This window comes from Ailuropoda melanoleuca, chromosome 20 (assembly GCF_002007445.2).
Source record: "Ailuropoda melanoleuca isolate Jingjing chromosome 20, ASM200744v2, whole genome shotgun sequence".
Taxonomy (NCBI): Eukaryota; Metazoa; Chordata; class Mammalia; order Carnivora; family Ursidae; genus Ailuropoda; species Ailuropoda melanoleuca.
This window is the reverse complement of record NC_048237.1, coordinates 15,828,621-15,842,425: the sequence shown is the minus strand read 5'-3', so window position 1 is coordinate 15,842,425 and position 13,805 is coordinate 15,828,621. Positions and strand designations below refer to the sequence as shown.

Sequence of the window (13,805 nt, the reverse complement as noted above, 5' to 3'; positions counted from 1 at the left end):
CTGGTAACCACCATGCTATTCTCTGTTTCTAGGAGTTTGGCTTTTTTAGATTCTACAAATAAGTGAGATCATATAATATTACCTTTTTCTGTCTGAATTATTTCATTTAGCATACTGCCTTCAAGGTCTGTCCTGTTGTCACATTTAGACATCACAGATTAGTTTCATAGTCAGAAACAGATGATGAATATTACACATTTTAAAAAGAGGACATTCAGAAAGTTGAGGCAAAATGAAAACCAACTGCAAGAAGAACTGGGGAATGAGCAGAGAACACAAAATACATCCCATGTAGTAGTAGCCTTAAGTAGACCAATTTCAAAAGGAAATAATATTTATTGAGTTATTTTTCTGTGCTATGGGTATTATGTATGTACAATTTATTTAGTTCTTGATATTGACCCATGAGAAAGGTTCTATTCTTTTTTTTTTTAAGATTTTATTTATTTATTTGACAGAGAGAGAGGCAGTGACACAGGGAACACAAGCAGGGGGAGTGGGAGAGGAAGAAGAAGGCTTCCCGCTGAGCAGGAAGCCCGATGCGGGGCTCAACTCCAGAACTCTGGGATCATGACCTGAGCCGAAGGGAGACATTTAATGACTGAGCCACCCAGGTGCCCCTATAACATCATTTTACAGATGAGGAAACTGAAGTACAGAAAGTTTAGTGCATCCAAGGATGTAGAGCTAGTCAGCAGCAGAACTGGGCTGTGAAGCCGTTTATATCAGTCTAACCACGACGCAGGCTGCTTTCTCAAGGATGAACTCCGCATGCTTCATGTCAGAGAAAAAGCAGATGAATTGCTTAGGATAAGCACAATTCCTGATGTTGAGAGAAGAAATACATTTCTCCTGAATGGCCTCGTGAAGACAACACTGCTCAGTTTCATGATGAACGTCCTCAAAACTATGCCTACAGCGGATATACTGACAAGTTTCAAAGGATTGTTTATTATAGTGTCCCTCAATGGGCACCTATGGCCTTGCATTACAGCACAATTCAGTAAAAACCTTTTTGTCTTAGAAGAGCCCATAAGTGGAGAGTGGACTGGACTGATGGGTGGACGGACACTGACACACTGAAAAATCATTGAAATCATTCTCTTTTGTACTGAAAAATCTTCAAAATAACTTAGGGGAATCAAAGATTGGAGGCTTTGCCATAAACTTGAAAATCAAACAGGACTCTAAAGGGGTAAGATATCTCTTAAGACAGGAATAAGATCACCATTAGTTTCTACTATTCTTCAACAATTTTGTTCTGAAAAAGATTCAAAATGTAAGATGTTGACTGAAATAACATAAAAAATTGCATGTGTTTGTGAAATTAGAAATGACCTTGTTGGTTTGCAATTGGAAAAATGGTATTCATTAATTTGCGATAGCATGCTGAATAATTCAGTTCTCATATATAGAGTTTTGGTCTTTGTCACAAGTTGTCACTTTCCAGAAGCAGACCTTGAGATGGAATTTGGGTGCAAGATGCGAAAGGAATGGGGATATAGTAGGATTGCCCGTTTTGGCACAAAATGGCCTAACATTAACACACGTGCCGTGCTCAGCTTCTGGGTGTGAGCTGCCCTGGGAAGGGTATGATCTGGGAAGAAGCCGCTCTCCCCAGCTGATCTTGAGGGAGCTGGCACTTGGGACTGTCTGCTGACTGCATTTCCCACAGCCGGGCATAAAGTCTTCCCTTTAAAGAGGATCTGAGTAATATGTTTCCATCCACATACACATATGATAAAGAGGCTTCTAGAATATTTAAAGAGATAATGTAGCATCGGATTTTTGCTTAAGTTTTGAATCTGAGGTAGGAAGTGACCTTGAGAAATTTGCGCCTTATTATTCCTGCTTTATAACTATAGCCAATGATCTCTTTCTTTACTCTCTTGACATGTATTCAAACTGAATGAAGAATCCTGCTTGTTGTAGCTACCTGGAAGTTTGTGGTTGATTTCTTGTGTGACTAGCAGATATCTCAGTCTGCTTGGGCAGCCATAGCAAAATGCCATAGATTGAGTGGCTTAACATAAACTTATGTCTTACATTTCTGAAGGCTAGGAAGTCCAAGGTCAAGTTTTGTTGAGGTAGTCTCCATTCTGAGACTTCTCTTGTCTTGTATGTAGCCACCTTATCTTGCTATGTGCTTAGATTGCCTCTTCTCAAAGTGTATGCCTGAGCATGAGAGCAAGAGAAAGAGAGTGAGAGAAAGAGAGAGAAAGATAGCTCCCTTCCTCTTTTCATAAGGCTACCAGTCCTATGGAATTAGGACCCCACCTTTATGACCTCATTTAACCTTAATTACCTCCTAAAGACCCTATCTCCAAGTCGCAGTGGAGGTTAGAGCTTCAACAAATGAATGTAGGAGAGACACAATTCAGTCCATAACAGTTGGTAAGCATTAGAAGAACAATGTGTAGAACAGGGGTAAGCAAACTATACTCCATGGACCAAAAACAGCCGATAGCCCATTTTGTATGGTCCACAAGCTTAGAATGATTTTTATATTTCTAAAGGATTGTAAACAAACAAACCCCAAAGAATAGTGTGTGACAGGCACTGTATATGGCTCACAAAGCCTAAAATATTTACTGTCTGGTTTTTCACACAAAGTTTGCCAATCCTTGGCCTAGAATCATGACCAGACTTACGTTTGTATAGATATTCTGGACCCAGTTTTTGCAGCTCAAAAAATGAGAACTAGAAATTATTTTTATTGCATTCCTTAGAAGGAAGGGATTAGTCTGTACCTCAGTTGAACAGGAAATATTTCCTAACTGGACAATCAGAGTGAGAGGTTCAGCCCAGATGAGGCCTTTGAATTGGCTTTCTAGTCACGTAGGGCTTTTTGTTCTCTCTGCCCTGGAGAGTGATGCCACATACACTCAGTCAACAATGGGAAAGAGATGACTTGGAAGGGCTGGTTAGGGCTAGTGCCCAAACCAAGTTAGGGTCCTAGGAGATTGGTAGTAATGAGTAACAGGAATGCCAATGAATGGTGGAAGTATAGATGATACTAGTGTAGAGAGAGTAGATGGTAGTTTGGTTAGGTGACCACAAGAAAAGAGAGAGGCCATGTGATGGGAACCTCTTGATTGTGCTGTGGCTGATAACTTTAGAAACCCAGATACTGCTTAGTGCTTTGGGGGTGGACTGTTTTGGTGAAATTTTACTTTGTTCCTTTGAGTCAGAAGTTACTGGAAAATTATAGGCCATTCACATTCAAAAGGCTTTACTTTGTTGGCCCCAAATGGTCAGAGCTACACCAGTTCTTTAGCATGTCCAGTCTCTAGCATCTTGCTATCCTAGAAGCAATGAGTAAATATTTAAAGAATAATGGGGACCCTCTAACAAAGAAAAAGAGTAACAATCCAAATAATGGGACACAATAATGTAGGACTGCTGGTATAATTGTAGACTGGGCCATGAAATCAAGGGTGAGTTCATCTACAAATTCAAGGCATACTCAACAAAGGCATAATTTCAGATCTTGTGTATTTAAAATACATCTCTTTAAAAAATTTCTATCATAATTCCTATTTTTCTTTAGGCTATTAAAACAACCAGGAACTTGAAACCATGACTACAACTTAGCTGAATAAGAACCTCAGTCCTGTAGAAATGTTATTTTCTTCATGGTAGAATGACACTGTTACAGCTTTGAGTTTCATACCAGTTTCACTGAACTCCAACTTGTTTAAGCAGAAAGGATCCTGCTGAAATCCCCGTTGCCTGACAACCCCATAAGTACATGCTGAGTGTTGACCGTTACTTTAGAGAGAACGCCTTACTTGATCATTTGGTTCAGTGACCTGTGTTATAATTTTTTTCTCTTCTCATGCCTTATTACCCATTTAAAATCCTTTCATTAGAACAGAGAACTGTGTACATTTTGTTCTTCGGTTTTTACTTAGCAAGACTCACTGTTTCCTCCTAGAGAAAATTTCACATAAAGGAAAATATATATATATATATATATATATATATGTAAATTTTTTTTTTACCAGCTGGATTGTAAGGGCACTCACACTCACACAAAACTTACACATTTATACATTAGCTATGTGAAAGCGGAGGTGTGAGAAAAGCTAGCATAAACCATCAACATAGGGGAAAATGTACTGAATATTAAAGGACATCTGGCTGCCTGAAGAGTTGTATAGAAAAGGTCAGTTCCTCTAAGAAGCAGGATGTAGGGGGTACTTCGAGTTGTCTGGATGTTTCACCTTTATATCCTCTACAAGGATGGCAGATAGTAGACAAGATTAAAGTAAAAGACAAAATATATCTTGAATGCTTTGCCAGAAGAACAAACTTATCCCTGCTTGTTGAAAAATATAGGACTGGAAAGAGCTTTTATAGCTGGGCTATGGTCAACCATGGCGGGAGAGGAAGATTCGGTGCTCCCAGTCAATGCTGTCATGCATCACAGTTGTTTTCTTACAACGAAAGGAAATGGCAGATTATGAGTTTGAAAATCACAGGAGATTAAGGGTTTATCATTAGCAGAACTGTCTGGCCAGGGGTTTTGGTTCTTAAAAAAATTCGACTGTAAATTAAAAATATTGTATCTTGTGTTGGCTCAGATAAATTTTTCATTAATTTTTCCTTTTTTTAAGTAAGTGGTTCTCAATTGTCCATGATATTGGGGTCAAAGAAAACATGGGAAACAAATCTGAAGACGGGAATGTTTTAGTCCTTAATAGGCCCCATTAATCCTGTATCATCCAGCATCAACCTATGACCCTCACCTGGTGACAATTGTGTTTTCTTTTTTACTTTTTTGTTCATTCCCTGTTAAAGATTCTGGTGGATAATTAAATAGCCAGAAGAATAGGGACAGAAGACCTGGATGATTATCAACTAACTGGGTAAAGAGGCCTTGTAATTGAGATTTTACTATGCAGTGAATTACCACATTTTAAATACTGACTATCCATTTTTTAAGTCACAATATAGTTTTAGAGCCTAACTCAGTCTTTATTTTCTCTAGCAAGTTTGTACTTGGACAATGAGAACTCTTAGTTCTACCCAAGGAGAGGCTATCATTTCAAATCATACAATACATTTCATGAAAGTACAGATTAATTTTAGAAAAGGGAAACAACTAGTGCCATTTCCCCCCCTCTTTCAGTGGAGAAATATTTATTGAGGTATCTTCTATTTCTAATACCAGTGTGGAAAAAAGTAAACAATGTTTCAATGTCTACCAACATGCAGAGGAGTATTTGCCAGACCCTGCATGGATTTTGTATGCGTGTTCATGCATTTAACAATAAAAAAAGGAAAGACTCTCCCACCCCAAATTGCTGGAATTGATGCACAAATTCAGTAAAGTCACAAGATACAAGATCAACATACAGAAATCTGTTGCACATATAAACATTGGGAGGACAGTTGCCCCTTCAAATCAGCATGTTTGTATCCTTTGGATATATACCTAGTAGTGCAATTGCTGGATCTTAGGGTAGTTCTATTTTTAACTTTTTGAGGAACCTCCATATTGTTTTTCAGAGTGGCTGCGCCAGTTTGCATTCCCACCGACATTGCAAGAGGGTTCCCCCTTCTTTGCATCCTTGTAGACACGTGTTGTTTCCTGAGTTGTTGATTTTAGCCATTCTGACAGGTGAGAGGTGGTATCTCATTTTGGTTGTGATTTGTATTTCCCTGATGATGAATGATATTGAGCATCTTTTCATGTGTCTCTTGGCCATCTGTATGTCTTCTTTGGAAAAATATCTATTCATGGAAAGAACAAATATTGTTAAAGTGTCTATTCTATCCAAAGCAATCTATGTATTTAATGCAATCCCTGCAAAAATACCAACAGCATTTTTCACAGAGCTAGAACAAACAATCCTAAAATTTGTATGGAACTACAAAAGACTCTGAATAGCCAAAGCGATCTTTTTTTTTTTTTTAAGATTTTATTTATTTATTTGTGAGAGAGAGAGAGAGAGAGAGGGAGAGAGAGAGAACGAATGGGGGAGGGGCAGAAGCAGACTCCCTGCTGAGGAGGGAGCCCGATTCAGGGCTTGATCCCAGGACCCTGGATCACAACCTGAGCTGAGGACTAGATGCTTAACTGACTAGGGACCCAGGCGCCCCTAGCCAAAGCCATCTTGAAAAAGAAAAGCAAAGTTGGAGGCATCACCATTCCAGACTTTAAGTTATATTACAAAGCTGTAGTGATCAAGATAGTGTGGTACTGGTACAGAAACAGACACATAGATCAATGGAACAGAATAGAAAGCCCAGAAGTGTACCCACTACTATATGATCAACTAATCCTCGACAAAGCAGGAAAGAATACCTGATGGAAAAAAGACAGTCTCTTCAAGAACTGGTGTTGGGAAAACTGGACAGCAACATGCAGAAGAATGAAACTGGGCCACTTTCTTACACCATACACAAAAATAAATTCAAAATGGTTGAAAGACCTAAATGTGAGACAGGAAATACCAAAATCCTAGAGGAGAACACAGGCAGTCACCTCTTTGACATCAACTATAACAACTTCTTACTAGATACACCACCTGAGGCAAGGGAAACAAAAGTAAAAATAAAATCTTGACTCTGTCAAGATAAAAACTTCTGCACAGCGAAACAATCAACAAAAAGGCAACCTATAAAATGGGAGAAGATATTTGCACATGACATATCTAATAAAGGGTTAGTATCCAAAATATATAAAGAACTTACCAACTCAGCTCCGAAAAAGCAATCCAGTTAAAAACTGGGCAGAAGACATGAATAGATATCCTTCAAAGAAGACATCCAGATGGCCAAGAGACACATGAAAAGATGCTCAACATCGCTCATCATCAGGGAAATGCAAATCAAACCACAATGAGCTATCACCTCACACCAGTCAGAATGACTAAAATCAACAACTCAGGAAACAACACATGTCTACGAGGATGCGGAGAAAGGGGAACCCTCTTGCACTGCTGGTGGGAATGCAAACTGGTATAGGCACTCTGGAAAACAGTAAGGAGTTTCCTCAAGAAGTCAAAGATAGAACTATCCTATGACCCAGCAATTGCACCACTAGGGATTCACCCAAAGAGTGCAAAAATATGAATTCAAAGTGATGCATGCATCCTGATGTTTATAACAGCATTATCAACAATAGCCAAATTATGGAAAGAGCCTAAATGTCCATCAACTGATGAATAGATAAAGAAGATGTGGGGTGTGTGTGTGTGTATGTATATGTGTGTATATATATATATATATATATATATATATACACATATATATATATCACACATATATATATACACACACATATACATATACAATGAATATTACTCAGACATCAAGAAAGAATGAAATCCTGCTATTCGCAATAATGTGGTTGGAGCTAGGGTGTATTATGCTAAGCGAAATAAGTTGGTTAGAGAAAAACAAATACCATGTGATTTCATTCATATGTGGAATGTGAATTCCACATATGAATTCCATGTGAATTTCATATATGTGGAATTTAAGAAACAAAACAAATGAGCAAAGCGGAAAAAAGAGAGAGAGAGGCAAACCAAAAGATACTCTCCTAAGTGTAGAGAACAAACTGATGGTTATCAGAGAGCAGGGGTAGGGGGATGGGTTAAATAGGGATGGGGATTAAGGGGTGCACTTGTTGTGATGAGCACTGAATAATGTATGGAAGTGTTGAATCACTAAATTGTGTACCTAAATCTAATATGGCACTGTATGTTAATTAACTGGAATTTAGATAAAAACCTAAAGAAATAAAGGTGAATAAATAGAGTTAAAAAAAAAAGTTACTGCTATGGCCAAAGGAAATAATTAAAAAGGAAACAGTGATTATTATGTATAAATCTTCATGGAATTTAAACATATAGCTTAACTATAAAATGATTAAAATGAAGTATCCTGGGAGCACTAGTTAAGAAATATTAATTGGTAATATGGATTGTTATTTATTATTAGTATTACCTTTAGAATAGTTAGTTCTGGACTCTTCAGCATGACATTAAAGGTCCAAAAATATATCATCCTTATCTTTCCGACCATGAGCAAATGCCTGCTGCTATCTCCATAGGAGTTTTATCAACTTAAGTTGAGATTCTGCTGGAAGTGACTTCTAGGGTTCCTGGTACTTAGCCCACAGAACAGTGCACCAACTGAATGACTGTGTGTTCTTGATTTAGCTGTTTTGACACGTATTGTTGGATGAAAAGCTGCGCTGGACGAACTCCTATGTTTGTAGCTGCTCCTACCTATTTTGGTACAATTGTAATCATGAGTTCTGGGTCCTTTGGAGCAGATGGCTGTAAGATTTGACCGTACTATGCTGGATGTAAGTGTACTGAACTGGACTTCTACTTTCTAATGAAATAGTTGATGCCAATGAGATAGTCCATAAAGAAAGTGTTGTTATCCTACAAAATAAGTAGACTTGCCCTAACATCAGAAGTATTTTCTCCACTAACTGGCGGTCAAAATTTTGTAATAAAGATAAAAAGTAGAGGTGAAGGAATATAACTTCTCAAACCTTTAAGCCTGAGTGACATCTACTGAGCCTATTCCTCCATTTCAAGACGTTGAGGAGGGGAATTCAACTGCTACAAACTGATAGTAATACTCCTTCAACATTTATAATCCTTGGCGCTTGCTACTCAAGGATCAGGGACAGTTCAACTGGCATTATTTTAGTGTGTAAATTAAAGAGGAAGTAACTTAGGATTTTTTTCCCCTGGACTTTTAATTTTTCTTTCAAAAACCACGTACAACATAGAAAGAATAGTATAATGAACCCCCATGTACACCTCATCCAATTAAAACAATATTAAACCTACAGATGAGTTTCTTTCACCCCTTCTGGGTTATTTTGAAGCAAATTCCAGACATAAGTTAATGTCGTTTTTTTAAGTGTTGCGGTATGTATATCTAAAAACCCTTTCCTATTTTATATTGAAAAGGAGTGACAGGTTATTAGTTCTTAAAAAAAATCAAGAAAGTGTTTAACATGTTTTTATTTCTCTTGGGTAAATATACATTAGTGGGATTCCTGAGTTTTATGTTAGTGTGTGTGTAACTATATAAGGACCTACAAAATCTTTTCCAAGTGTAAGTGCCATTTTGCATCTTCACCAGCAATGTTAAGAGTTCCATTTTCTTCATGTCTAGGTCAATTTGTTATTAGTGTACAAAAATGCAACAGACTTTTGTATATTGATTTTGTACCCTAAAACTTTACTACATTTATTAGTTCTAGCAGTTTTTTGGCTGTCTTTAGGGTTTTCTACATATAATATCATGTCATCTTCAAATAGTAACCGTTTTTCTTCTTCCTTTTCAATTTGGATGCCTTTTATTTCTTTTTTCTCGCTTAATTGCTCTGCCTAGGACTTCCAGTACTATGTGTTGGAACCCTGACTCCTGGATCAGTACTGATGGAAGTAATCTGCTTAACAATCTTAGAAGGGGTGTACAGAGCAATAAGTTGCTTGTGGATCCTCATCTGAAAACAATCCCAAGTCTTAGAACCTTCACCACAAGGAGTTTTTCTTGTAGTGATTCTCAGAGGCTTGGTAGGCATCTGAACTGCTCCTTTCACTTTGAGATTCTTTTCCTTTGTGCCTTTGATCAGGTCAGCACATACCTTTACCAAATGTTTCACATTGCGGCTGGTGAGAGTAATTCTAATTCGGGGAATTGCTATCTCTGTTTCCATGGGTGTCTTCCTGGTGTCTTTAAAAGCCATGGCTGTGGCATGGCTTCCTGTCTGACTTGTTCCTCAGTGAGAGTGAAGAGTAGTGAGTCAGGAACAGGAGCAGGGCAAATTCCTCTTGATCATGGCGTCCGATCCTTTTAATGTATTGTTGAATTCAGTTTGCTATTACTTTGTTGAGGATTTTTGTATTACGTTTATTAGGAATATTGACCTGAAATTTTCTTTTCTTGTCTGGTTTTGGTATCAGGGTTATGCTGACCTCATAAAATGAGTTTGGAAGTATTCCCTCTGCTTCTGGTCTTTTTTTTTGGTGGGGGGAAGAGTTTAAGGACTGTTTGGTAGAACTCACCAGTAAATCCATCTTGTCCTTGACCTTTGTTTGTCAGGAGGTTTTTGATTATTGATTTAATCTCTTTACTGGTAATCAGTCTGTTCAAATTTTCTGTTCCTTCATGTTATAGTCTAAGGATTTACCCATTTCTTCTAGGTTGTCAATTTTGTTGGCATGTAATTGTTTATGGGAATATTTCGGGCTGAAGTGTACTTTTTCTAATATTGATGTAACCATGCCAGTATTTTCCTGATATATCTTTTTTCATACTTTTGCCTTAAATTTTCTGTTTAACCTTTTTATATTTAAAGTACATTTCTTATAACCAACATATAGTTGGCTTCTTCTATTTTAATCCAATCCAGCAATCTTTGCATTTTGATTAGAGTGTTTAGACCACTTAAAATTAATATGATGGGTGTATATCTACCAATTTATGATTTTTTTATTTGTCCCATCTGGTTTTTGTTCATTTTATACCCAAATTTGAACTGAATATTTTAAATGATTCTATTTTTTTTTTATTTATTTAATTTATTTATTTTATTTACCATTGTCTTATGGTTCTGCCTCTTTGTTTATTTTTCTTGTGAGGCTTGATCTAGGGTATGCACCGTATATCTTTATCTTGGCACAGTCAACCTTCAAATGTTGTTATGCCCATCAGTATAAAGAGCCTCACAGCAGTATATTTCCATTTATTCTCTCCTCTCTTTTGTGCTATTATTATCTCACATTTAACTTGTAAATATGCTATAAACTCTACAGTACATTGTTATTATTTTTACTTTTTGTTATTATTTGTACTTTTAAGAGTCAATTATCTTTTAAGGTGACTAAAAATGAGAAATGTATTTTGAAAATATTTTCCCATATACTTACCATTTCAGATTCTCTTTATTTCTTTTTGTAGACTTAACTTTCTAAATAGCATTCTTCTCCTTTAGCCTCAGGAATTTTGTTGACATTACTTGTAGTTCATGTCTGCTGGCAATGAAGCCTATCAACTTCTGTTTCTTGGAAGTGTTTATTTTGCCTTTATTTTTAAAAGATATTTTCCCTGGTTTGTTGATGTTGTTTGTTTGTTTGTTTGATTTTTGCTTTCAGCACTTTAAAAATATTACTTTATTATTCTCTAGCTTGTAGAGTTTCTTTCTTAAAAAGATTTATTTATTTATTTGAGAGACAGAGAGAATGGGGGAAGGGCAGAGGGATTTAATTGGAGTTATTGGAGAGAGAGAGAAAGAGAGAGAGAGAGAGAATCTCAAGCTGACTCCACACTGAGAGTGCAACCGATGTGGGGCCTGAGCCCATGTCCCTGAGATCATGATCCCAGCCGAAATCAAGAGGTGGATGCTCAACTGACTGAGCCACTCAGGTGCCCCTGGCTTGTAGAGTTTCTTATGGGACATCTTCAGTCAATCTCAACTATATTCTGCTGTATATTATATACATTTTTATATGGCTGCATTTAATATTTTTTCATCATTACTAATTTTCAGCAATTTGAGTGTGGTCTTCTTTGGTGTGGTTTTATGATTCTTTTCCCTAGGATATGTTGAACTGCTTGAATCTGTATATGTCAAAAACTGAATGGTTGGAGATTTTACTCAACTTGCAAACTAGTAAGGTTCAAGGAGTATTTTATTATTCACAGTACAAGTGGCTAGAGTATGGGCATTTTCCTCAGTTCCAGTTCTCACAAAGTGATGTGAAGAAGTCCAGATGATATCTGAATATTCAAGTGAGCAGTGTTACAGATAAGTATCCTAAACTTAGGGAATCTGAATCTTTTATAATGTCTTAATGTTCAGTATGCATACCTTTCCTTTGTTCTAGCGAGTGATACTATCTCTATCTTCCAAGATAGTAAAACAAAGCTACTTTTTTTCTAGAGGGAGACACTACACCTTCTCAGGTTGTTTGCTATACAAACAAATTTCAAAATATAGTTCAGAACAAAGATAGTGCCTCTAGATGTAAGATGTGCAGGAATGTGAGAGACCCATGGATAACTATTTCCCTATGATATATAGTTATAATTAATTTTGGAAATTTCCACCCATTGTTTTTTAAAATGTTTATTTTTTCTGACTCCCTATTCCTTTCAGAACTCCAATTAGACATATTTTAGAATGCCTGATATTTCCCTGCAGGCCATTTTGGCTGTGTTATTTTATTTTCAGTCTATTTTTACTCTGTGATTTATTTTGGGTAATTCCTATTTCTATCTTTTCAAGTTTACTATCCTTTTCTTCTGCAATATCTGATACATTATCAGTCCCTTCTAGTGTAGTTTTTATTATAGATATTTTTTTAAAATCTCTAAAAGTTCCATTTGGCTGTAATTTATATCTTACATTTATCTCCTCAGAATATGTATGTTTTCCTCTGCCTTCTTGAACATTCAGAGTATATTTATAGTAAGTGTTTTAAGACCTTTATCAGTTAATTTCATCATTTCTGTCATGTATGACTATTTCAACTCGTTGACTTTTTTTTTCTGGTTATTGCTCATATTTTTCTGCTACTTTGCTTGCCTCATAATTTTTGATTGAATGCTAAACATTGTGAATTTTACATTCTGGAGTGCTAGATATTATTTTATTCCTTTAGGTAGTGTTGGACTTTTTTTTTTCTCTCTAATATGCAGTTATTTGGAATCAATTTGTCCCTTTTTTGGTTTAAGTTGGTTAGAATGTGTCCAGAGCAGCCTTTAGTCTAAGGTTATTTTAGCCTCACTGCTAATATGATACCCTCCAGAGAATCTTATCTGATGCCAGTGTCCTATGAGGTGTTTCCACTGTGGCTGGTGGGGACATAACCAATTCCTAGCCCTCGTGAATTTTGGCTTATTACTTTCCATTGGTTCTTTTACTACCTTCATCTCTCTCTCTCTCTTTCTCTTTCTCACTCTCTGTCTCTCACTCTCACACTAGAGAATCTTCACTTGTCTGAAGGTTCAAGGGGGTGCAGATTTCTGAGTTTCTCTCTGTATGCAGCTTCCTTCTCTGTGACTGTGCCTCACAAGCTCTGACTGCCTTGGCCTCCTATCTCCTCAACTCATCATCAAGGCTGCAGGGCTTTATCTGGGTTCCCCCTCCCTGTAAGGCATGGACCATCAGGCAGTAAACTGGGGGCCAATGGTAGGGCTAACCTCTTTTCCTTCTTTACTCTTAAAGATAACTGCTCTTTACTATCTATTATCTAATATCTGAAAAATACTGTTTTGTGTATTTAGTCTGGTTCTTTATGTTGGAAGGGAAAAATCAAATCCTTTTTACTTTATCATGTTTGGAAACAGAAGTTTGTCATTCCTTCTTAATTTATTAGCTGGAATAATTCTAAGAGTAACTTCCTTCCATCAACTTGGTTATCCTGAGTACAGTTTATACAGAGAAGGTTAGATTCTTTACTACCTTACAAAATGACAGGTTTCTTAGCACATTCCAAAGGACAGCAATGGGTTTTTAAGTATTATGCATTCATAATAATAGTTCTGGTGTGTTTTAGCATTGCAGTTATTATTATCATGGATGCTCAAATGACCTCCTCTTTCACTAGTGCTGAGCTCTTCAGTTTGACTCTTATATCCTTCTGACACAACTTTAATAGTCTTTGAATGCTACCTGCTTTTCTGTTATGACAAGACCCTGTATAGATGTTGAGGCTCCTGGATTCCTGAAATCATACTTCCATGAATTTTATCCAGTCTAGAGCTGCCCATATAAGAACAATTTGGAGATAGACAAAACTGCCATCATTTTAGAC

General features: G+C 36.8%; 1 protein-coding gene across 1 annotated transcript; it reads right to left on the bottom strand.

The window, feature by feature from the left end:
- Nucleotides 1–9,358: 9,358 nt before the first annotated feature.
- On the bottom strand, nt 9,359–9,733 carry LOC100479228 (40S ribosomal protein S20-like). Its single transcript, XM_034648676.1, has one exon. The coding sequence runs from the start codon at nt 9,731–9,733 to the stop codon at nt 9,359–9,361; it is 375 nt and encodes a 124-aa protein (XP_034504567.1).
- Between the last annotated feature and the right edge of the window lie 4,072 nt (nt 9,734–13,805).